The sequence below is a fragment of the Gossypium hirsutum genome, chromosome D09, assembly GCF_007990345.1.
Source record: "Gossypium hirsutum isolate 1008001.06 chromosome D09, Gossypium_hirsutum_v2.1, whole genome shotgun sequence".
Taxonomy (NCBI): domain Eukaryota; kingdom Viridiplantae; phylum Streptophyta; class Magnoliopsida; order Malvales; family Malvaceae; genus Gossypium; species Gossypium hirsutum.
Genome location: NC_053445.1, coordinates 9,853,427 through 9,877,820, shown reverse-complemented (window position 1 = coordinate 9,877,820; position 24,394 = coordinate 9,853,427). Strand labels below are relative to the sequence as shown.

Here is a 24,394-nt window from a genome sequence, read left to right as displayed (position 1 = left end):
GGGTCCTAACTTACTGGTCATGACATTTGCTTCTCGAAATAAGAATTTTCAAAAGCAAAAGGCAATATTCGGGTATATTGAAGATTTAAAAACATTGTGCCCTAACTTACTGGGTGTGGTGTTTTATTTCTTTGAAATAAGAATGCCTTATTATTTTAATTCATCCATGAAATAAAAAGTTTCATTTTGAAATATTTTCAAATTTTCGACACCAAGGCATTTGAAAAATCAATTTGGTACCAATTTTGGGCATTACGAGGGTGCTAATCCTTCCTCGTGCGTAACTGACTCCCGAACCTATTTTCTCAAATTTCGCAGACCAAAGTCATTTTTAAGGTGAGCTGATCACACCTTAATCAAGGATCAGTGGCGACTCCAGTTTTCGTTTTTATTTTTAAGTCGAAACTATTTTTTTTTTGTTTTCAAAAAACGGTTTCGACAGCTTGGCGACTCCACTGGGGACAATAAAGAGTCGAGCCATAAACTGCTGGGTTGGGAAAAACCTCAGAGCAGTGGCGTCAAGAGATTCAAGAAGAAAAAACCAAGGCTGGTAGATGGGAAGAAAGATTCCAAGAAGCCCAGATGCAAAATAAATCGCTTGAGAAGAGTTTGTTAGAAAATCAAGATGAAAGGGATAAACTAAGGGCTAGAGTGGCCGAACTTGAGAAGATTGTTCATCAATACCAAAATCATAATTCAGTGCTGGAACTGCAAGCAAGTTTAAGCAGAATCGAGCAAATGAAGAAAATTATAGAAGAACTAGAGGTGGCATTACAGAACAGTGAAGCCAGGATTGAGTATTTGGAGGCAAATAAAGATCATCAAAGCGAACAGTTTCACTATCTCTAGAATCAGGTCAGAAGTAGGGATCGTGTTATGGGACAAGCCTTGGTTCAGATTCGAGAGGTAGCTGATCACTTACAAACTCTAGCAGTACAAGCTGACACGTTGAGCGTAAAGTATAAATTGGAGTCAGACCGGGGACGGGAGTTAGCCTCGTTGCTTCAAAAAATCAAGGTCTTAAGTATTAGGGCGAAGTCGTATTTGTAGTCTATTCTATGTAAAGAGATTTTTTTTCTAATAAAGTTTTCCAAGTGAAATTGAATCATAATTAATGCCTTTCTTGCATTCATCTCATGCATCGCATCATATGCATTCAAAACCTTTAATTGATCCTAATTAATTAAAATTATTGCTCAGTTAACCTGGAAACCAACCAACCAATCCAACACCGATACGGCACTCGAGCAAAGATAAAGGTTATGGATCAGAGATTAGAAAAGCTCGAACAGTATCAGAAGGAGATGCAAGACCGGCTTCAGCTACAAATGCAGGAGCGGTTAGACAAGATGAAACAAGAGATGTCTGAGAAGATGCGGGAATCTCAAGAGGATATAGTGGCAAAGTTAACCCGACTGATAACTAAGGGAGGTGACAAAGGAAAGGGCCCCATGGCAGATGTCGATGAGGGAAATGATGATGAACTTTTCTATCCTCCAGGTTTCACCCCTCCACATGAGCGAGCTCAAGCTGAATACCCGCGCAAATCTACTGTCACCATCATGCCTCAGCAATTTCGAGCTGGTGTTTCGAACCTCCAAACTGGGCCGGGTTTTAATCCCGAAAATAATCCTATTAACTCTGTCATTCCTGACTTCGATAAAGTGGTAGAGAAGAAAAGAGTGAAGGAGGAGTTACCGAGACAGTTAGAGGAGAGATGCAAGTGGCTCGAGGAGAAGTTCAAGGCGATGGAAGTTACTGAAAGCTATCGAGGCATTGACGTAAAAGAGCTGAGTTTAGTGCCAGATCTAGTACTCCCTCATCAGTTTAAGATGCCTGAATTCGAGAAGTACAATGGGACGACTTGCCCAGAGGCTCATGTCACCATGTTCTGCAGGCGAATGGCTGGATACGTTAATAATGACCAGCTATTAATACATTGCTTCCAAGGCAGCCTTGTAGGGGCAGCATCCAAGTGGTACAATCAGTTGAGTCGTGCCACGATTGGTTCATGGAGGGACTTGGCGCAAGCCTTCATGAAACAATATAGTCATGTGACAGACATGGCTCCTGATAGAATCACCCTTCAGAACATGGAGAAGAAGCCGAGCGAAAGCTTTAGGCAGTACGCGCAGAGATGGAGGGAGGTCGCAGTCCAAGTTCAACCACCGCTCCTGGAAAAGGAAATGACCATGTTGTTCATTAACACCCTGAAGGCACCGTTCATAACACATATGTTAGGAAGTGCCACAAAAAGCTTTCCTGACATAGTCATGAATGGCGAGATGATTGAGAACGCCATCAAGAGTGGGAAGATCGATGCTGGAGAGAGTAACAGAAGATCAGCTTCAAAGAGGAAGGAAAACGAGGTGAACAACGCGAGCATGTACAACAAGGGTTACTCGAAGTCAGTAACAGTGAGTCAGCCAGGAAAGGTGGCTGCCAATCAGCAAAGCTCGTCGAGACAAGAGGCCGGTACAAGGCGAAATACGGAGAGGCCCCAATTCACGCCAATTCTTATGTCGTACAGGGAATTATACCGAAACTTATACGACGCACATGTAGTTTCCCCTTTCTATCTGAAGCCCTTACAGCCCCCGTACCCCAAATGGTACGACGCAAATGCACAGTGCGACTATCATGTGGGAATCACGGGGCATTCCATAGAAAACTGTACGGCCTTCAAGAAGTTGGTTGAAAGGCTCATTGGTATGGGTGTCGTTAAATTTGATGAAGCCACCAAAGCAGAAAATCCACTACCAAACCATACTGACAGTGGAATAAATATGATGGGCGAGGATAGAAAAATTAAGGCAGACATTACGGACGTGAAGACTCCTTTGAGATGGGTCTGGAAAGAGATGGTGAAAAGGGGGCTAATTGCTTCAGAAGAAAGCTGTGAAAAGAGGAGGAACTACTGTGAGTTTCACTGTAAAATGGGGCATGAAATCCAAGAGTGTACGGAGTTCAGAGCCGTGGTACAGGGTATGATGGATAATAAGGAGATGGAATTTTGTGAGGGAGTTCAGAGGGAGAATCATGTATGTACGTCAGAGTTGGTATTGGGAGTTCCAAAGGCTAACCATCTTGTGGTCATCATCTCACGACCTAAGAATAGTGAGGCTGGAGCGCGAGTAGCACCAAAGGTTATCATTCAAAAACCGACCGTGTTTACTTACAAGGATAACAAGAGGGTTCCTTGGAATTACAATTGTAATGTGACAATCCCAGGGAAGGAGGATGCAATTAATAAAGAGGACCATGATGAAGAAGGGCACCACGAACAGATGAAAGCACGAGTAGAGCCAATAAGAAAAGAAACTTCAGTTGAAAAGAAGAAGAATGTGGTTGAACCCGAATTATTGGTCAATGAACCAATCAAAGAGGAGGAAGCTAGAGAGTTCTTGAAGTTCATAAAGCATAGCGAGTATAGCGTTGTGGAACAGCTGTACAAACAACCAGCTCACATATCTGTGCTAGCTTTACTCCTAAACTCGGAAGGACATCGGAATGCACTACTGAAGGTGCTAAATGAAACTTATGTGGCCGACGATATCTCTATTAACAAGTTGGATCGACTGGTCGGCAATATAAGCGCTGATAACTTCATTTCTTTTAGCGATGACGAAATACCACCTGGGGGTATGGGATCTACTAGAGCTTTACACATCACTGTAAGGTGTAAAGGGTGCATATTACCGGGAGTTCTGGTAGACAATGGATCGGCATTAAATGTATTGCCCCTATCCACGCTCAACAGGCTACCTGTGGATAGTTCACATATGAAGTCGTGTCAGAACGTGGTTCGAGCATTTGATGGTACTGAGAGGAGGGTCATGGGAAGAATTGGCATTCCCTCGTTAATTGGTCCAACTATTTATGAGGTGGAATTCTTAGTTATGGACATCAAGCCTTCTTACAGTTGCCTATTAGGAAGGCCGTGGATTCATTCAGCAGGTGCGGTACTGTCATCGTTACATCAAAAATTGAAGCTGGTGTCAGAAGGTCGGGTAGTGACGATAGATGCTGAGGAGGATATCATTGCATCTGTGACTAACGATGCACCTTATTTGGAGACGAGTGATGATGCAATCGAGTGCTCTTTCTGTTTCTTAGAGTTCGTAAATGCAACATTCATCTTTGAGGGAAACAAGATCCCGATGCCGAGAATATCAAAGACCACAAAGATGGGGCTGCAATTGACAGTTGGAAAAGGAGCTTTGCCAGGGAAAGGATTGGGGAGATATCTTCAGGGTCGAGTCAAGGTCCCAGTATTGAAGGGTAAGTATGATCGTTTTGGCTTAGGTTATAAGCCAGATTTTAAGCAAATGAGGATGGAGCGAGAGAAGAAACAAATGAGAAGAAGGGCTCGTTTGACAGGGGATGAAGTTGAATGGGAACCCATGACCTTTCCTCACCTATCCAAGACTTTTGTATCGGGAGGATTTGTCCATCCAGGAATGCTAGGGGTCAGAAGTATTAACATGGAGCTAGGGAGTATTCATGCCGTGTATGAAGAAGCGATGCGAGGAAGAGCTTTGCCAGATATTCATCCTTACGAGTCGGAAAGGGAGCTAAACAACTGGACTGCAGAAGAAATACCTGTAGTTTTTAGGATTTCCTCAGAGTAATGTCCAGAACACCCTTATTGCTTTTTAGCCTAGAAGTGATAAGGATTCCTTTATGAAATAAGCTCATGTCCAGAAAATCGTTATTTTAATAAAGTTCATGTTTGCAGTCATTTTTGGAGCAAATCTTTCTTTCCATAAGAGCAGTTATTTTAAGTTTCTCTCAAACTACACTTGCATTCCATTCATGACCATATTGCACCAAACAAATTCCTAAATCCATATTTTTTTTCATACATATAACAGGTCCCACGATATCAATGATGCGAATGTCACTCTTACAAACTTAGAGTCTCCTTTTGAACGAAACATGTGTTTAGAGGGATCGCATGATTTTGAAGACAACGAAGACTGTGGTTTGTCTCCTGACTTGTTGAAGATGGTAGAAAGGGCCGAGAAGCAAATCCTACCTCACAAGGAATCAATAGAAATTGTGATCTTAGAGGAGGGTAAAGAGGTGAAGATCAGATCGGATATCTCTGCAAAGACAAGACAAGACCTCATCGAATTACTCCGAGAGTTCAAGGACGTGTTTGCATGGTCATACCAGGATATGCGGGGTTGAGTACTGACATTGTAGTCCATTGTCTCCCTATAAGAGAAAATTGCAAGCCAGTGCAGCAAAAGCTCAGAAGGATGAGGCCTGATATCGTGTTGAAGATAAAAGAGGAGGTCCAAAAGCAGTTTGATGCCAGATTTCTGCAAGAAGTCAAGTATTCTGAGTGGGTGGCTAACATCGTACCAGTTCCAAAGAAAGATGGAAAAGTACGAATGTGTGTGGATTATCGGGATTCGAACAAGGCTAGTCCAAAGGATAACTTCCCATTGCCCCACATCGACACATTGGTAGACAATACTGCGGGCTTTTCATTATTTTCCTTCATGGATGGTTTTTTTGGGTATAATCAGATAAAGATGCATCCTGAGGACATGAGAAAGAGTACGTTCATTACGTTATGGGGGACGTTTTGTTATAAAGTGATGCTGTTTGGATTGAAGAATGCAGGAGCGACATATCAAAGAGCCATGGTAGCCTTGTTCCATGACATGATGAACAGGGAAATCGAGGTTTACGTTGATGATATGATCGCGAAATCTAGAACGGAGGGCGAACATGTGCGGGTCTTGAGAAAATTATTCTTAAGATTAAGGAAGTTCCAGCTCAAACTTAATCTAGCGAAGTGCACTTTTGGGGCCAAGTCAGGAAAGCTGCTAGGCTTCATAGTCAGTGAAAAGGGAATCAAGATTGACCCAGACAAAGTCAAGGCAATACGAGATTTACCTCCACCTCGCACTCAGAAAGAAGTTCGAGGTTTCCTCGGAAGACTGAATTACATCACTAGGTTCATTTCACAACTGATTGAGAAATGTGACCCTATATTTCGTCTTCTGAAGAAACATAATACTGGTACTTGGGATGAGGAATGCAAAGAAGCTTTTAACAAGGTGAAGCAGTATTTGTCTAATACTCCAGTGTTGTCACCACCTAACTCGGATAGGCCTCTGATATTGTATCTAACGGTATTTGACAATTCCATGGGATGTGTGTTAGGTCAACATGATGAAACAGGGAGGAAAGAAAGGGCGATATATTATCTCAGCAAGAATTTCACTGATTGTGAAATGAGATATTCGCCTATTGAGAAATTATGCTGTGCCTTGATTTGGACAACCCGAAGATTAAGGCAGTACATGTTATACCATACGACTTGGCTGATCTCAAAGTTAGACCCGTTAAAGTATATGATGGAGTCAGCTGCTTTGAATGGGAGAATGGCCCGATGGAAGATTTTACTGTCTGAATTTGATATTGTCTATGTGAACCAAAAGGCTGTGAAAGGGAGTGCAATTGCTGACTTTCTAGCTAGTAGAGCTCTGGAGGACTACGAGCCATTGAGTTTTGATTTTCCAAATGAAGACCTGATATGTGTAGCCGCTACTGAAGAAAGTCCTTAAGAAGGTCACAGTTAAAAGCTAAACTTTGATGGAGCCTCGAACGCTGTGGGCAATGGAATTGGGGCAGTCCTAGTGTCCCCGAATGGTGATCATTATCCTTTCACTTGCAAATTAGATTTTGATTGTACAAATAACATGGCAGAATATGAAGCATGCGTCATGGGTATTCGTGCAGCTATAGAGCGAGGAATCAAAGTGCTAGAGGTCTATGGAGATTCAGCATTGGTGATATATCAACTTAGGGGCGAATGGGAAACGAGAGATCCCAAATTAATCAGTTATCGAAAGTTGGTCCTCGAATTGATTAGGGAGTTTGAGGACATCACTTTTTGCTATCTCCCACGAGATGAGAACCAGATGGCTGATGCACTAGCTACTTTAGCCTCCATGATCAAGGTGAACAGACATGAGGATATGAAGCCTATCCAAATGAGTATCTATGAAGACCCGGCTCATTGTTACAATATTGAAGAAGGAGAAATCGATGATAGTCCCTGGTATCAAGATATACTACAATATGTAAAAAATCGTGAGTATCCTGGCCAGGCAACGGAGAATGAAAGAGAACTCTGAGAAGACTAGCCATTGATTACGTCTTAGATGGGGAGATCTTATACAAGAGGGGAAAGGATCAAGTTCTGCTAAGATGTGTGGACACTGTGGAAGCAAAGAAAATCTTGGAGGAAGTCCATAAGGGCATCTGTGGAACGCATGCTAGTGGTTTCACAATGGCCAGACAGATTATGAGATTCGGGTACTACTGGTCTACCATGGAAGGGGATTGCATCAATTATTCCAAGAAGTGCCATAAATGTCAAATCTATGGTGATAAAATGCATGCACCTCCTTCACCTCTTCATGTCATGACTTCTCCATGGCCTTTCTTCATGTGGGGTATGGATGTTATCGGGCCAATATCGCTGAAGGCTTCAAATAGGCATCGTTTCATATTCGTGGTTATTGACTACTTCACCAAATGGGTAGAAGTTACTTCGTATGCTAATGTTACAAAGTCATCAGCCAGTAAGTTCTTGAAGAGAGAGATCATATGTCGGTATGGAATGCCTGAAAGAATCATATCCGACAATACGCTGAATTTGAACAACAGCTCAATAGCAGAGGTCTGTAGTCAATTCAAGATCAGACATCACAATTCGTTGCCGTATCGCCCGAAAATGAATGGTGCAGTAGAAGCGGCCAATAAAAATATAAAGAAGATTGTAGGGAAGAAGACTGAGACTTACAGGGACTGGCACGAGAAATTACCGTTTGCCCTCCTTGCTTATCGAACGTCAACTAGGACATCCACTGGGGCAACGCCTTTCTCCTTAGTTTATGGCATGGAGGCAGTCTTGCCCATCGAAGTTGAAATCTCTTCTTTCTGGGTTTTGTCTGAGCTACAATTGGATGAAGCGGAATGGGTTCAATCTCGATACGATCAGTTGAACTTGATAGAGGGAAAGAGGCTAAAGGCTATTCAGCACGGTCAGATGTACCAGAAAAGAATGATGCGAGCCTACAACAAGAAAGTCCGACCCAGAGAATTTCACGAGGGGGACCTAGTGTTGAGAAAAATTCTTCCTCTACAAAAGGATTTTAGGGGGAAATGGATGCCGAATTGGGAGGGTCCTTATGTTGTAAAAAAGGCCTTTTCTGGAGGAGCCCTGATCCTGGCTGAAATGGATGGAAAAAACTTGCCTAATCCGGTAAATTCAGATTCGGTGAAGAGGTACTTTACTTGAAGAAGGGAGGGAACCAAGGTGAAAACCCGCAAAGGGTGCTTTGATTCCAAAAAAAAAAAGGAGAGGCTAGGGTGAAAACCCGTAAAGGGCACCTTAAGACCAAAGGGGATTTGAGTTGAAAACCCGAAAAGGGCGGTTCAAATTTTGATTGTCGCGTGGTAGTCTTGTTGTACCTAAATCGGTAGAAAGGAATAGACGACATCTTGAGGCATCAACAAAATACTGTGAATCTCCTAAACGAGTGTTGAAGTTAGAAGGGTCTTCGAAAAGTTGTATAGAGAAATTCAAGCAGAGATATCTAGGGCACCTGTTCATAGTATTTGTATTGAATTGGTTGTTTTAGAATATTTCATTCTTCTTCAATATAAATGTCCCCAGACAATTCTTCTATCATTGACAATCCATTGCGAGCTATGCTCCCAAATTAATTTTGTTTTATTCATCGTTGTAATCTTTTCGCAAACATGTTGCATTAGAGTAACGATTAATGGACTAATAAAACTTTCACAAGGGAAGTTTTTCATATTACTCTAGAAATCTTTAAATAACTCAGGAACCTGAAACAGGACTATTGTTTAGACCTTCACCGGGTTAAAAGGGTCGGAGATATCTAGGAGCTAAGAGTCGAGATTTTAAATTTTTCAAGTCTTGACGAAGCGTTGTTTCCACGAAGGAAGACTTAATGAGCAATAATGACTTTAAACATCCAATATTCATTTTTCATGACATAACATTCAAATGTCATTCATACACGCCTAGTTAGGAGCATTTGATTCATTCTGATCATAACATCCTAATCATTAGGCATAATTAGGCTTATAAAGTGAATCATACAGGTCATGTTTCACAGAGAGCAGATTGGTGAAATCATAGAGCCTTATCTCCCTGAGCAACAGTGGAGCAGGTTGAAAGATAACAGATCATGTCTTCATGTACTGGCGTGAAGTAGATCATAGATACCAGATCTTGTCTCCCCATACTAGTGGTGGAGTAGGTCAAAGAAAACAGATCGTGTCTTCATGTACTGGCGTGAAGTAGATCAAAGATAGTAGGTCTTGTCTTCCTATATTGGTAGCGAAGTGGATCGAATATACATATTTTATCTTCCCATACTGGCGGCGAAGTAGATTGAAGATTACAGATCTTGCCTCCCTAAGCAGTAGTGGAGCAGATCGAAGATGGCGGATTTTACCTCCCTGAAGTTGCAGTGGAGTATATTGAAGCCAGTAATTCTACCTCCCAGGTCGGCAGTGGAATCGATTGAAAAAGCAGATCTTGTCTTCATGTATTGGCGTGAAGTAGATCGAAGAAAGCAGATCTTGTCTTCCCATACTGGTGGTGAAGTAGATCGAATATGCAAGTCTTATCTCCCTGAAGTTGCAGTGAGCAGACAAAAGTAACAAATCCTATCTCCTTGAAGTTGTAGTGGAGTGGATTAAAATCGCAGATCTCATCTCTCTGAAGTTGCAGTAGAGCAGATCGCGTCAGACTTATCTTTAAGTTGTAGCAGAACAAATTGAAGCCACAGATCTTATCTCCCTGAAGTCGCAGTAGAGCAGATTAAATATAGCAAATTTTGTTCTTTTGAGCAGCTACAAAATACAGCAGGAAGGAACGTGGCTACCTAAAGGAGAAGCATTGAAGAGGTTTAAGGCTCAATAAGACCAGGCATAATTGGGCCTAGTAGTCTTTGCTCTATTCCCGTTACACGAAAATGAGCAAAGAGGGGCAGCTGTAGCAGACCCAATTAGCCCGGGCCCGCACAAATAAAATGTTGGGCGTCGCCTAGTTTTTTTCTACAGGCCCAACAAACTAAATGGCCCAACAATTAAAAAAAACTAAGCAGAAACCCTAGCCTCTCTGCTTCAGCGCCGCAAGTAGTCCCCCGCCTCCAACAGCCTCTCCAAGCACCGCACGACTCGGGGCCGACTCCTCTCCACGCACGTCATTCGGGCACACAACACCTGCAAAGAAACAGATTCAAAGAGTCCCGAAAGGAAAAACAACAAAGAAAATAATTTGTACCTAATTTATTTTGTTTTTTCGGCCTATAAAAGGCCTATCTAAATCTGTAAAAGGGACGGAAAAAGATAGACAAAAGAACTTGAAAGAATAGCAGAGAGAATATACAGATAAAGCTTGTGTTTTTTTTCAGAGGTGATTTGTTTTTTTATTTTCGCTATGTCCATTATCAATTTTTTTATATATATTTATTATTTCATAAAATAAAAAGAAGGGAAAAAGGAAGAGACCACTTACCTGCTTCACCGAGCCTCCCTCCATCACGGCCGAAGGCTGAGATGACGATCGGGTTGCGGCGCGCGGCGAAGAATGGTGCGAGGACGCTAGGGATTAAACCCTAGAAGAGCACCTAAGAGATTTTTTTTATTTTTTTTTCTTTCACTCGGTTTCAAATGATTTTGAAAGGGAAAATTTTGTTTTAAATAACGTTCAAAACGGCACCGTTTCAGCCCTGCGACCCGCGCGGTGACCCGACCCAGGGGAGGATCCGCGTGTTTTTCCTTTCAATGGTCAATTTGCGCAATCAGTCCCTTGGTTTTTGCAGCGCATTTAAATTACATTTTCTGTTTCTTTTAAATTTTGCCACGCATTTTATGCGGTTGCATATTGGTCCACGATTGCTGCGCACCGTTTTAGGAGGCGGGTTATTTCCATTCTAACCCCCCGAATATAAGGCCTGCTTCATAATTTGGTCCTCCATTCCATTTTAATTGCATTCCTTTGTATTTTCCTCTCTTTTGACTTTCATTTTTTTTAGATCGTTATTATTGTATTTATTATATTTATCTATATATGCATATGCATCTTATATACATATGTTACATATTTTGCTATTATTTATCTTCATAGTTTTATGTATATATATGCATGTACACTGTCTAAAATTGTTGTAAATATTTTTTTTTATGTTTTTTAATGTATACATGCATTCTTGTAATATATATATATATTTAAACTTTTATAAAGCCATGCATGAATTTGGTACATATGGACACATTTTTTTAAAAATATATGTATCCTTTATATTTTGTTGTGAATAAGTATGCACGTTTAGTCCATTTTTTTATATATATAATACTTTTCATATTTTTTAAATACATAATATACATATACGTTTCGTAGCATATACACTTTCCACATTTTATAATTTGAGATACTCATATTTTTTAAATATATTATGTACACGTTTTAAAAAATCATTGTAAATATTTTTTTTTACACATTCTGTTATTTTATACACGTATTGTACATATATATATGTATTTGAATATATACGTATGCGAATTTTCACCATTTACTTATGTATATATATTTATACATTTTTTTATTTTGTAAATCTATATACATATACTTATACATTTTTATAAATACATACACATGTACATATTTTTATATTTTTATGTTATTTTCACGATTTTCAAATACATACATGCATTTATTTAAATTTTGATTGATATATATTCCATTCCATCTTTTTACACTTATATTTACATGTTAAATGCATGCGTACACATATTTGCAAATTTATTTGTATATTACGCTTACTTGTATATATATTTGTAAATATTTACTCATATATGTTAGAAATTAGGGTATCTGTTTCATGTTATACCTTAACCCTTTTAGCATCCATTTTAAAAACATATATTTTGATTTTCTCAAAGTACTTAAATCATCTTATTTTATAAATTCCAAAATATTTGACATTCATGATTCTCGTGAAAGATTGTGTCCTAACTTACTGGATCGCGATTATTTTTCGATGAATTTAGAAAGCCAAGTATTTGTTTTGCAATAAATTCGCAAGTTTTAAATAAAAGCTTATTCTCGGGAATTAAAAATGTTGGGTCCTAACTTACTGGTCATGACATTTGCTTCTCGAAATAAGAATTTTCAAAAGCAAAAGGCAATATTCGGGTATTTTGAAGATTTAAAAACATTGTGCCCTAACTTACTGGGTGTGGTGTTTTATTTCTTTGAAATAAGAATGCCTTATTATTTTAATTCATCCATGAAATAAAAAGTTTCATTTTGAAATCTTTTCAAATTTTCGACACCAAGGCATTTAAAAAATCAATTTGGTACCAATTTTGGGCGTTACGAGGGTGCTAATCCTTCCTCGTGCGTAACTGACTCCCGAACCTATTTTCTCAAATTTCGCAGACCAAAGTCATTTTTAAGGTGAGCTGATCACACCTTAATCAAGGATCAGTGGCGAATTCAGTTTTCGTTTTTATTTTTAAGTCGAAACTAATTTTTTTTTGTTTTCAAAAAATGGTTTCGACAATTTGGTTAACCTTAAAAAAAATCTAAACATCCAACGTTGGCAAAATTTATTTGACAATCGTTACAAAGTAGTCAAGTTTATTTCATAAGTGTTATAAAATGCATTAACTGTTAAAGTCTAAGGTTTTCAATATTATTGAGATTTTTTTTTAACAATCTTTATATAGGTTTTAATCACTTGAACTCACATCCTCCTACATTGACAACAATATTCATATCAATCGAGCTAATAATCAATTAAAGGTACTTTTAACCATTCCTTAATCATTATTTTGTTTCTAATAATTTTGAAAAAGAAAAACTAAGATGATGCAAGACATAAAATACCATAATCTCTCATAGGAAAAAATCATTAAAATTAAAAAAAAAAACCGTATGTAGTAAATTCCGGGTAATTGATTAAAGATTCCGTCAGCTTCAACTTCTCTATTAACTTTTCCTTACTTTTACACTCATTACCCTACTCTGGCTCAACATGAATTGAAATAAAATAATACTATATTTTTATTCAAATTTAATTATAAATTAAAAAAAATTATAATATAAACATAAAACAAAAAGGGTCGAGCAAAACCAGGCGAAATTCAGGGATTGGACATAAAAATTGTTTTAAAACTGGTGTCTGCATTGATTCAAAAGAGCAAGCAACGTACAAATGAAATAATCAAAATATCAGAAAAAGAATGTACAAAGAATTCACACCAACAGAGAATGTACAAAAGGGATGGTTGAGATCCCTTCTTTCTCTAAACCTATCACTATTTGCATTTTCTCAATAACAAATGAATGATGGGTAAACATTTTTTGTTTGTTTTGTTTCAAAAGTATAGCTTTATTTTGGTTTGGATCGGACTTCGGCATATCGGACACATTTGGAGGTCTTTCGAACATTCTTCACAGGTCTGAGATAACAAAAAGAAAAGGTAGTATTATGTTAGCATCTTCCTTTACCATTTATCTACACCGAAAACTGATGAGAATAAGTATTTCAAGACGTTTACCTGATGTCCACAACCGAATGCCATGTCTTTCGAGTTACTAAGGCAAATGGGGCAAAGCTGTTCAAAGTGATCACATAAGGATTAGTCTTCAGGATTTGGATACGGTCATTTGTTATTAATAGAAGATATATGGACCGACTGAATAACTACGTTAAACTTAGCGTACCCGGTTATCATAATTAGAACTTGGAGCTGGGGGAGCTGAGCTGATGGGATTACTCTCTTCCAGATAAGGAGGGACACTTGGTGAGAAACCGGTAGGATGAGAAGGTTTTGAGCTGCTGAAAGATGCTGAACCATATTGGACACTAGTAGAATAGGATGGTTTGGAGCTGTTAAAAGATGCTGCACCGTATGTAGGAGGAGGTAGTGGAATTCTCTCGAGAACATTTCCCTTTTGACTAACAAATAAATCGAAAATCAACGTCAAACTTGAGCCATAAACAGCTAATACAGAAACCTTTAAAACGGCCAACATGGGACGAATTATTACCCCAGAATATTAAGCTCAATGGTTGCTTTGTACTGTGAAGGAATCTCCATTAAAGCCGCAAGAGCAAATTCTGTCTCCTTCCGGGATGGGGATGTATTCTTCAACATAATCTCCGTGAAATTCACAAACTTGAGAAAGAGAAGAGCAAGGTGAAGAACCTTAGTAACTGAAGCATGATAATGATACCATTGGAAAAAAAGACAGGTAATATCGAACATGAAACTTCTTGTAAGCAATTCAGAATATACCTGAAAATTATCAAAGGCTCGAGCAGGAATGTTATCATCAAACTCCTTCATCATATCCCATGGTCCGTCTCCAACACCAACCAATATAATCGACAGAGGAAGCTTGCTGAAATACAAGAAACAAATAAGAAAGAAAACGGCTGCACCAAGGAAATAAAAAAGGATGAAACATGTTATATCGTGTTCACCTTGCTTGAACTATGGCATCAACAGTTTTCTGCTCTTGCGGACTTAGCTGGCCATGCTGGGTATCAACACTTCTGGTTACCTGAAACAACCATCAGTGGTTTTATACGAATGTGAAAATAGATCAAATCATACTGAATAGTTATCAAAAAGTTATGCATTGCAAGAAAGAACTCAAGTGGTACAAGTACACAATCTTGTCAACATTCTTTACTTGTTTATTCCTGAGCCAACCATCACAGCTCACACAAATTTCCTTTCTGTCATTTTTATTTCAACCTAATCTCGAAACTAAATGAAGTTAACCCACACAAAGAGAAAAATACCTGGCCATCTGCGATTATCACTAACACGTGGTACTGGCCACTGCTCTGCTCAACTATGGTCATTGCCATTTCAATGATTGGAGCAAACGATGTAGGTCCTGGCAAGAGATATAGCAATTATTAGACTGGATATTCTTCAAGAGGTGATTCTCAATAAGGAAGAAAAAGAGGAGATAATGTAAACCTGCAAGTCGAAGATGTGGCACAATTTCTCTATAGCGGCTTAAGACTTCCTCAAATCCATTACAAAATCTGTCATCCGGGTAGAAACTGAAGACATCTTGATCATGTGTTGATGCTGCCAACAAATACGAGTGATCTTAGTATCTGCATTTAAATAAATAGGCATCCTCATAGCGAAAACAAATTGAATACATACCATCACCGAATCCAAAGCAAGGAATTAAATTGTCCTCATCGAAGGCAGCTAACGTTTTCCCAATGATTGAGATTGCTTGTTCATAAGGATTTAAACTATTTCCAATGTGGTGCAAGCTTTTTCTATTGAATGATCTTTTCCCTACAAAAACAAGCTCGATTCAGCAGGTTCTAGAACTGCTAATAACATACATTACTCGCAATTAAGACAGTAGATTTAACCTGTCCACTCATTGCTCTTCGTGAAATCAATACCAACAATGAGATTGGAAGATTCGAGACCAGCATTAGCAAGAGCTTCCGTCACCTGTAATCAAACCATTAAGCAACATTTACCCAAATCATTGTTCGGAAAAAAGGATAAAAGCATGAATATATAAAACTTCTAAAAACGAAAGCAATGTAGATATTAACCTGATCTAAGGAGTTGTAATTGTCTGCAATTCTGGAATACCTCCGGTCTAGTGTCCTTTTATCACTGCCACGGTTTTGCGGAGGTGGATAATACTGCGGCTCCGGTTGTGAAGGTGGATAATACTGCGGGGAGGCAGAGCTATACTGTGATATATAACTCGGGCTTTCTTGACCATACTGAGGATTGCCAGTATGAGAATCCCATGAAGCCGAACTCGTACGATAAGATGAATTCTGCCTCCAATTCACATCCTTTGAACTACTACCCCCCATCAACTCAAATATCTATAGAAATTCCCAATTCTTAACAAAAACCGATTCCTTCCTCCACAAATGAATCGAAATCAACAACTACAGCCCAAATACAAGAATGACAGATAACTTAAAACCCTGATATAATACACAAACAACCAAAGAATGACAATTAAGGAATGAAATCACCAAATAAACGTTCTCAAATCTTTTCCAAAACCCACCAAAGCAAGCATTCAAATATATGTAAAGAAGCAATAAATTAAAAGATTGAAACAATATCTACAATTTGGAGTTTCCTAGAAACTTCAATTTTCCCTTATTTACCAGAAATCTCAAAGAGACCAATTCAGCAACGTAAGCTTCCCCTTCACTGATCTTAAAACACCTAAAGAAAAGCCTTCCTTGTTAAGTATATTTCCAACAAATTACTTCCTGGGAACTTATATTACACTAAGACTCCATCGAAATGGCTAAAACAATCAAGAAACACACCATTTTAAAATAAACAATTATTAGGCACCAAAGACAAAATTTAAATTCACTCTAAAGAAAAGTAAAACCCGGTAGCTGGAGTCAACAAAACGCCAAAAAAACACCGCTGTTTCATCTGAAAGAAAAAAAAAGCCATGAAATCTGAAAGAGACCCATTAATCTTGGCGACTATTAATTGCTTAATACTTAAGAGAGAAAAAAACACGTTTTCAAGATCTGAAGTATAAAAGTAAACAAAATTGGAAAGTGGATCAAAGTTAGAAGATAAATTACAATACCTTTTATTGAAGTAGGCAAACAAACTAGCAGAGTTGCAGAGCATCAATGGAGGATCTGGGTATCTATTTGGCTTTTGAAATTTGAGATAAATGATAGTGACCCATGTAAATGAAAAAAAGGTGGGACTTTTTAGATGATTGCTTTCGTGAAAGTATATACCTTTTTATCTTTTATAAACCATAGGGATAATATATACTTTAGCCCCTGAACTTGTCTATTTGTACCTAATTGGTCACTAAATTGTTTTTCTAGGCCTAGTTAGTCTCAAAACTTATATTCCATCAACCAGATTGGTACTCCGCATTAACACCGGTAGTTTGTGCTGACATAAAACTGCTAGTCAATTTGGTGGTAACACATGATAATCTCTCATAACTTCACCTGACAAACATATATATATATAAAAGTAAGGGGAAGCCAAAAAATTTTTTGAGAGGGGTCGAAATTAAATTGTAATTTTGACGATAATAAAAATACAATTGCACCATTTTAATAGCCTCTATCTTTATAATTTTTAAAGGATTAGATCAATTTTTATCATTTTAGGAGGGCCAAAAGTTAATTTTACCTTTACTAATTTAAAATTTTAAAAATTTCAAATGGCCTAAATAGAAAATTTTCTATTTTTAGAGGGGTCAGACCCCTGCCAGCCCCCTACTTTTGCCCCTGTATAAAAGGCTATCACATAGCACTACCAGATTGACTAATAGTTCCACATCAGCATAAACTAATGATATTAGTGTAAAGGTATCAACCTAATTGACGAAAAACAAATTCAAGAATTAACTAAATCAAAAAAAATAAGGGACCAAATTATATATTATCCCTTGATTTTTTTTACACTGTAGCGGAGTTATTTCCTATTTCTTTTGTATTTTAATGGAAAGTGTGGAATGGACATTAACACATGACATGGAAGCCTCGCGCTGTGCAAGTACTTGCGGGTCTCCAATGACTTGGGATTACAATCCATTCATCTAATATAATTTTATAATAATGGGTAACCCAACTATCATTTTTTTTATTTTTTTATTTAATTATGAAAAGCAAAAATTTAATACGGTTGAGTGATCAAAAATATAAAATTAAATAGTTGAATGATCATTTTGTAATATTTCATAGTTAGATGATCATTTTGTAACTTTTCATAATTAGATGACTAAAAAAAAACATAGTTGGATGATTATTAATGTAGTTTACCCTATAATAATTCAGATTTGAGGAAAAATAATATTACGAAATTTAGATTGAGAGTCAAAATAAAATTTAAAAAAGAAAAAATATATATAATTGGTGACCATTTTATAACTTTTCATTGTCAATCTCGATTGAATTGAGATCAGTAGATTGAGACACGAGTTGAATTAAATACTTAAAAGAATAGTATAGATAAAGAAGACTTGGAGAATTCTTAAGAAATGAAAAGAAATTTATAAAATTATACACGCTAATATAAATGATTAAATTATGGCTTTGATCCTTCTATCATACTCAAATTTGAGATTTAGTTTCTTTTCAACTCATCAAAATTTTATTTTATTTATAAAAAAAAATAAGAAAAAATGAATGTGTTTTAATTGAAATAGTTATTTTTTTATATATAATTTCTATTATTACTTATACTCTAAATCCTTAAAACGAAGAATAATATAAGTTTTACTCTTTTATTATTACAATAACAAGATTTATAACAAAGTTAAGGTAGAATTAACAATTCTATTAATTATTTAAACTAACCAGAGACCAAATTATAATAAAAAATTATATATTAAACTTAAGAATAAAACCAAATTTGACCAAGTATTACAAAGAGAGAGCAGTCGTTGTTCCAAAATTTCACCTATCCACTTCTAGAAAATCCCAATTATCTTGATAATATTCAATCCACCCGTCATTTAGTTGGCCTCAAATGGAGGTGATACTGAAAGTACTAAAACATTCCCCATTTGACAAAGACTTTTGATGTGAATGGCTGACAAGTGTGAAGGCTTTAGGGGGCAGCCAGCCATGGATAATAATGTTTGGGTTTGAAAACTGTGAATTTGGGGGAAATTGTGTCTGCAATTGCCAAATTTGTGAGTTAAAATTCCCATTTCACATATTGGTCAAAGTCAAAGCCTTTGAGTGTAAATATGGAATTTGGTAATGCCTTCTGGTGTTGAAATGGATTTAATTCAACCCCGTCCAATTATTATAATGTTTGAAAGAAGGTACTCTGCTTACACCTGTAGCTGTTCTTAAGCTTTATAATATCAAGACTTCAAGTAGCATTACTAATGGCCAGTTCTTCGTTCTTCGTTGCTGTGAAAAAGTACTTTTTAAAAAGTTTAGTTTAAAATTTGAGTGTTTAGTATTGTTGTCAAAAAGTACTTTTGAAAAATAAAATATTCATTTTAGACATGTTATTATCAAGTAACAAATATACATTTAAATAATATTTAAATTAGTTAACATTATTATATTTTAGTAATAATATAAAAAATTTATTATAACTTGTTATTAATATTGTAATATATAAAATATAAATTGTAAATATTTTTAAGCAATAAATATTAATTATTTATAAAATTTAATTAGAATATATAAACTATATTTTAAATATTTAAATATTTGTAATTAGTATTTTAAAAAATATTTTTTATTTTTAATTAATAATTTTAACACAATTGTAATTAAACACCAAGAAAAAAAAGAAAAATATTATGTTATTGGAGGGGTGAAAAAGTAATTAAGCACTAAAAGTGTTTTTGTGAGAATAAAAGCTAAAATTTTTAGTTTCTCTTTTTCAGCTCCTTTTCAGAAGTGCTTTTAGAGTCAGAAGTACTTTTTTTAAGCAATGAAGAACTGGCCTAAGTTTAAGTCCTAGCAATGATAACAATTATTTTGAAACAATCTCCATATTGGTGCCTCCAAAGTTGAACTACAAGTTCACCATTGTGTCCGGAGATTTTGCGGACGATATTTCTGGCGAAAGAATTTTCCAATACACTGTGTACTGCAAGGAAGATCATTTTGGTCAAAGTTCACAAGCCTTGTATTTACAAATGTATTAGATCTCATTTAAACCAAACTGTTTGGACGGTTTATAAAAGGTAAGTTTGAAAATCGCAATTACTCGAAATCGAATCGGATTTTAAATATTTGATATTTAAAATAGTAAAAATAATTTAAAAGTTCTTGAAAATTTTTTGTTCTTTGAAATATTTATGAAAAGGACTTTGAAATTTTGTCAAATAATATTCAAAAGCAATAAAATGAAGCTTATTATGTCAAAATAAGTCTAAAAATCAAAACAAAAAATTAATATGAAAAAATCAAGAACCTAACTGAATCGATATCACCCCCAATTGTTACCATGTTTAAATTAGAAATCCAATTCTAAATTTACTAATCCAAGCTCGAAAGTGAAAACCCGAATTTACATTTATAAAACTATTGCAAAATTTGTTTCAATCATTCTTGAATAAAGATTGGCTAAAAGGATTTTGGATCTAAAAGATAAAGAACTACGGGGTATCAGAGTTTGTGTTTCGAGATATTTTTTAATTTTTAAGTTAGAAGGAGGATGATGGCAAGCTTTCGGGTAATAAGCGTAGAAGGTTACATAAGAGTGTGTGAAGTCTGAAATCTTATTAAAGAAAAAAGTAAGAACACATATGATCTATGGTAGGAGAGGATGTTACAAATGCCATGTTTTCTGTCACACTTGTACAATGCCAGCTGCTTTAACTCAAACAAGTCCAGAAGCATTTGAGATTATAGGCCAACAAATTTTCATAAAATTCTAATCTCAATTAACGAGGGATTAGTTGGATATTGTAAAGGGGACACACGGAATTAGACAGTGGATCCCTTGTCTTCCTGTTTACTTCTGGTTGCCAGGAATGTGCAGAGCAAATTCAGTAGGGTAGACATTAATAGAGACAGGACAGCTACTCATCATTTTCATTAATTCTATAAAAACCTCAATCAATCCAAACAAAAACAATCCCTAAAATGTTCTACTTAGACAATGTCTTAAGATCCACATCATTTAGACATGAAGGAACTACTTGTATTGCTTGAATACTAAATCCAGCTTTTCTACATTCATCTTCAAGTCGTTTCACTTGCGGTGGTCCCTCGGGGCAGAATGCAACTACAGCTCCTCCACTGCCAGTGAATTTTGAAGCGGCACCCACCCTCCGAGCTACCTCCACCATTTCTATGTTTAAAGCACCCAAACATTCATCCCCGAACATGCATCTGCATAGGATCCACATAATAAAAGCATTTAGCCAAAAAATGGAATTGTAGGTCAGAGTATCTATAGCAGTTCCCGTGACATGAAAAAACGTCTTTACCTTCGGAGGTCGAAGTTACGATTCATGAGTTCCGCGAGCTTTTGGTAATTCTTTTGGAGTATTGCACTCTTACCTTCTGCTGCTATATCTGCAACTTCTTTCATTGAAGATATAACAAGCTCATCACCATTGAGCCATCTTTGTCGGATGGTGCTATGTACCTGCATTCAAAACATCTCCTCGTAAAGGTTAAAAGAAACATCTTATGTCCGATTAAGAAATTGTTTTTCTTATGGCAGAAAGTATATAAAAGAAGGGGCAGAACATAAAACGAGTAAGCAAAAGCCATCCAGCTAACCTTTCCTGAATCACTTGGATTCTCAGCGTAAATGAGATGGAGAGGTGGTAGAAGACTAATATCCATGGGTGTATAGATGCCATGTCCCATCTTATCCATGTTTTCCTTGCTGAAGTCCTGCAGTAGAATCAGTGTGTGTGTATAAATTGCAACGTAATTTTGTCAATTTGTTGATGGCATTTACATGAAGATAACAAACCATATGGACCAGACCACCATAGACTTGTGCCACTCTATCCTGAAGGCCGGCAACAATTCCAAGCTCCTTCTCTGCGCTGAGGATGAGGTTGGGTCTGACTTCTACTTTAATCAAATGTCGGACCTTGTAAAAATCAAGCAGGCAGCTAAGGGCAGCGCATACAATAGCGCTGGACCCTGAAAGTCCGGCCTGAAAAATCATAAAGCATTAGCCATACATCGCTGAAGAATAAAATAAGAAAATTACACAAACAGAGAGAAATCAAAAAGGAATTGAACAATCAAAACTGCATACATATTTGTGTTAGAATCACTACAATAAACCGTGCATTTCAATGTGTGAGAAAAATGAGTGACAAACCGATGACAACGAACAATGATATATATTCAGTAACTAAAAGAACATTATTTGTTCGATTCTTGTATTTTCTGTTCAGAGCAATACCTGGCGAGGGATATTAGAATCATACGAGAGGGTGAAGTTCCCTGGTGAGAGATTTATGTTATTATCCTTGCAATGCTTATGAAAGAGTTTACAAATTGACATAAGCAGTCGCACGCCTCCATAATAACCTTCGCTTTGCAACCGATTAACCTTCCAAGTAAAAAATTTTGTGTTTCAGCCCATTTATATCGAACATGCAATGTAGATATCTATACCTATGAATGCAAGTGGAACCAGACATAATACAAGGGGAAATCTCATTACTAAAGCTCAAAAAGACCAATCCAAAAATAATGTTGCTTGCATTCAATAATTTGTCAGATTAAATGATAATACATAAAAGACAAGCATACATGCATACATACATACATATATGAGATTCATATAATGAAGTTAAAAATCTCATTACTAAAGCATCTAAAAGAAGAAACAAAGCAAAAGCATGTGGCTTGCATTCCATAACTTGTCAGATGAAAGATAACACATAAAAGAAAAGCATTCATGCATGTGACTTGCTTTCAATCATATTAAAGATAACACATAAAAAACAAGCATACATACATACATGCATGCATGCATGCATACATTCTTATATACATACATATATGAAATATATATTAGCATCAGAAAGCCCAAACTGCAGAACCAATCCTAAACACTTCATCAACACATGGTAACCATTAACCAAAGAATTTCTCGTATATAATCTACAACAGGTACCACAAACAAATTACTCTTATCAAAGAGTTCTGAATCATAATCTTCAACACTTGAATTTAAAAAGAAGAAAAAAATTGCAATCAGCGAAAGAGCCTTACATCTCCCGCTAATCGATCCGTATCAAATTTAATCTGATTATCAAAAAACTAATCCATCTTTAAATCATTAATAATTAACCATTATAGAATCCATCTTATATAATTAGAATGGGATGCAAAATTAACTCCAAATCAAAACTCAAAAAATACCAATCATATCAAACAAGATTCAATAAAAACCCAACAAATCTCAATCTGGGTATCTTCCGAATCCCCTGAAAATGCTTAAATAATCAAAATATTCATATTCAAATCCACCCCAAAAAAATTTCAAATATCAGATCCTACAAAATATAAACATCCAATATAAGAAGGAAAAAAAAGAAAGAGAGAAAGAAAGAAATTACGAGGTGATCAAGGGAATCAAACTGAACAAGATCATGAATGGGGTGAGGGTTGATGATGAGATGAGGAGAAGGCTCCAAAGTAACGAAAGCCCAGAAATTGGCAAGGCTAAAAGAGATGGTTTTGCCGAAGTAAACATCGCTTGGGTTGCCAAGCAATCCAACACGAGCGTAAGCTTTGTGTTGAATCGCCCCTGACCCTGAGATAAGACCTTCCTTGGTTGAGTTCATATTTTGATCCATTTTTTCCGCATGCACTGCACCAAGCCAATACCAAAAACAGCTTCTTTGAGTGAGCGTTTCGTTTTCGGATTTGGTTTGATTTATACATTGTAGGGGTCCTACGTGGTGACACCTTGGGCCTACCTGCAATTGGATCTCACTTTGCTTTTCTGCCAAAATATACCCTTTTGCACTTGTGCTTATCTCTTCATTCTAAATCTAAAGTCACGACGTGGTGTCACGTCTCTTCGTTTCTTTATTCGGGTCGTGTTTTGTACATTGGTGTTAGCTACAACTAGAACTATCGCGGTTCCTCCTGTCCGGGGCTGAAGGCGTCTAAAAAAATAAGAGGATTTGATTAAATACAACATCCAAAAAATAAATTTAGGTAAAATTTAAGATCTGTATTTTATATAGATTGAATTTGAATTTTGACTAAGATATTTTTGTCCGAGTCCAGCATGAATTAAACATTTCAAGGTAACATTTCATGCCATAATTATCAACCAAAATGACATATATATATACCAAACTCATCAATTAAACATTAGACATAATCCACCTATATATGCCATTATAACCTTAACCAAGATATTAAAATTTACTGATATAATCGTTGGATAGTGTGATAGATCTCCGACGAGCTTCCAACTCGATCGAGCTTCCGGTAATCTGTAAACTAAGTGATAAACAACTACGTAAGCAATGAATGCTTAGTAAACTCGTACAAACTTTAAACATAATATTCCAATTCAATAATAAACTTTATATGATAAATATAAAGCTATACCAATGCCTCAAGATTTATCAACTACATAACCACTAACTCATAAATGAGTAAGTCTGTCAACATCATATATCTGTTCATTCCTAACATAATAAGATTTTATAATACGTTTTACACCATTATTAACATTTTCATAAAACTACGAATAACTTCATTTACTTACTTTTCATTCTATTTACTAAACATAAACTTAAATAACAACATCAATTAGCTAATTAATATATTTATTCATA

At 36.5% G+C, this 24,394-nt stretch overlaps 3 protein-coding genes across 9 annotated transcripts; 1 reads left to right on the top strand and 2 right to left on the bottom strand.

The window, feature by feature from the left end:
- The first annotated feature begins 1,262 nt into the window (after positions 1 to 1,262).
- Positions 1,263 to 6,584, top strand: LOC121220733 (uncharacterized). The gene is made up of 7 exons (XM_041100167.1): positions 1,263 to 1,913; positions 2,286 to 4,627; positions 4,875 to 5,077; positions 5,179 to 5,474; positions 5,538 to 5,568; positions 6,181 to 6,282; positions 6,385 to 6,584. Exons 1-7 carry the CDS (start codon positions 1,263 to 1,265, stop codon positions 6,582 to 6,584), a joined length of 3,825 nt encoding a protein of 1,274 aa, XP_040956101.1.
- Positions 6,585 to 13,238: 6,654 nt separating this feature from the next.
- Positions 13,239 to 16,856, bottom strand: LOC107892243 (E3 ubiquitin-protein ligase RGLG2). Of its 7 annotated transcripts, none has more exons than XM_041101676.1 (13): positions 16,706 to 16,845; positions 16,260 to 16,542; positions 15,681 to 16,070; positions 15,489 to 15,573; positions 15,268 to 15,408; positions 15,073 to 15,186; positions 14,889 to 14,986; positions 14,565 to 14,644; positions 14,377 to 14,482; positions 14,129 to 14,256; positions 13,802 to 14,036; positions 13,636 to 13,692; positions 13,239 to 13,536 (listed from the first exon to the last, which is right to left on the bottom strand). In XM_041101676.1, exons 3-13 carry the CDS (start codon positions 15,951 to 15,953, stop codon positions 13,453 to 13,455), a joined length of 1,401 nt encoding a protein of 466 aa, XP_040957610.1. In that variant the 5' UTR covers positions 15,954 to 16,070; positions 16,260 to 16,542; positions 16,706 to 16,845; the 3' UTR covers positions 13,239 to 13,452. The 7 variants fall into 7 exon arrangements, with proteins under 7 accessions (XP_040957610.1, XP_040957611.1, XP_040957615.1 ...); XM_041101677.1 differs by having other exon boundaries at positions 15,681 to 16,031; XM_041101681.1 differs by having other exon boundaries at positions 15,681 to 16,031; positions 16,496 to 16,542.
- A 3,770-nt stretch (positions 16,857 to 20,626) lies between these two features.
- LOC107892244 (glucuronokinase 1) lies at positions 20,627 to 23,461 on the bottom strand. Its single transcript, XM_016817267.2, has 6 exons — positions 23,156 to 23,461; positions 21,991 to 22,140; positions 21,547 to 21,735; positions 21,348 to 21,464; positions 21,050 to 21,210; positions 20,627 to 20,951 (listed from the first exon to the last, which is right to left on the bottom strand). The coding sequence occupies exons 1-6, from the start codon at positions 23,393 to 23,395 to the stop codon at positions 20,708 to 20,710; spliced, it is 1,101 nt and encodes a 366-aa protein (XP_016672756.2). The 5' UTR covers positions 23,396 to 23,461; the 3' UTR covers positions 20,627 to 20,707.
- Positions 23,462 to 24,394: the final 933 nt, after the last annotated feature.